This window comes from Pollachius pollachius (assembly GCF_949987615.1).
Source record: "Pollachius pollachius genome assembly, chromosome: 11".
In the NCBI taxonomy this organism is placed as follows: domain Eukaryota; kingdom Metazoa; phylum Chordata; class Actinopteri; order Gadiformes; family Gadidae; genus Pollachius; species Pollachius pollachius.
The window spans coordinates 11,769,234-11,770,354 of NC_136944.1; the positions used below are offsets into that span (position 1 = coordinate 11,769,234).

Below are 1,121 nucleotides of genomic sequence, written 5' to 3' on the forward strand. Positions count from 1 at the left end.
TTATTTCACTCTCGTGGAGCAGAGAGCGCGATTCACAGCCCCTATCCCCTTTTCAACTAGCCTTATTTAATAATAGCCTTAATTAACACCAGGGAGAAGGTGTCTGAGATGTTTGGTTGCAGTGACGATAAAAAAAAGAAGAAAAAAAGGGAGGAAATCGGTTGGGGGTGCAGGACTGGGTGCAGCACAGCCCTGGGGGGGATGACATCAATCAGGAAGTGATCAACGGTGCTGAGAAACTGGAGGAGATGAGTGAGATGGTCTGCTTAGTGAAGGTACTTTTACCTACCCTACACGCTCCTCCGCCCACCTGCCCCCCCATCCCCCCACCCCAACTGTACCCCTCTTCCCTCACCCTCTCCATTCTGATAATTCATCTCTTCCCATCTCTATCCATATCTCATGCCCCCCTCCCCTCCCAACACCACCCTGCCACTCCCAGGACGCCAGCTCCCCCGCTGCTCTGCTCGACTACCCCTATTCCTCCCTGCTCACTTCTCCTCCTTCTTAGGCTCCTCCTCCTTCTTAGGCTCCTCCTCCTTCTTAGGCTCCTCCTTCTTAGGCTCCTCCTCCTTCTTGGCCTCCTCTTTCTTCTTGTCGTCCTTCTTCTTGTCGTCCTTCTTCTTGTCGTCCTTCTTCTTCTCCTCCTTCTTGTCCTCCTTCTTGTCCTCCTTCTTCTCTTCCTCGGGCATGGGCTCTGTGATGAGGATGACCTTACCGATGTTGTTCCTCTCCTGCATCTTCCTCATGGCATCGCCCACCTAAAGGAGGACGCAGAGAGCGGATCAATCCTCATGGGCATACGTTCTAGACGCCGAAAGGTTCTGCGGGTCAGGTGTGAGAGTTGTAAAGAGAGAACGGAAAAGAGCACGATATTTGAATGTAAACTCACCCCCCAAAAACGCCCCTCTCCCTCCTTACGTTACCTCTCCATTGAAAAGTGTGGCATGTCAAACACTTGTGATCGACAGGCAAGATGAAATCACAAAAGAAATCTGGGAATGTTGGGATTGGTCTGAATTGAGCCGGGAGCAGTCTAAAATCAAATATGTCTCTAGTTGACTGCGCCTCCGCATTCATATATTCTCACAGAGCGTTTCACTCACATATAGCTGACCGTC

The 1,121-nt window shown here is 50.8% G+C and overlaps 1 protein-coding gene across 1 annotated transcript in view; it reads right to left on the reverse strand.

Annotated features, from left to right (window-relative positions):
- Positions 1 to 491: 491 nt before the first annotated feature.
- The window catches only part of vat1 (vesicle amine transport 1), a gene marked incomplete at its 3' end in the record, with an annotated part of 24,749 nt that continues 24,119 nt past the window's right edge, over positions 492 to 1,121 (reverse strand). Inside the window, exon 6 of the mRNA XM_079746559.1 lies at positions 492 to 761. Within this exon, the coding sequence (XP_079602685.1) occupies positions 492 to 761 (270 nt within the window). The remainder of the gene's footprint in view (positions 762 to 1,121) is intronic.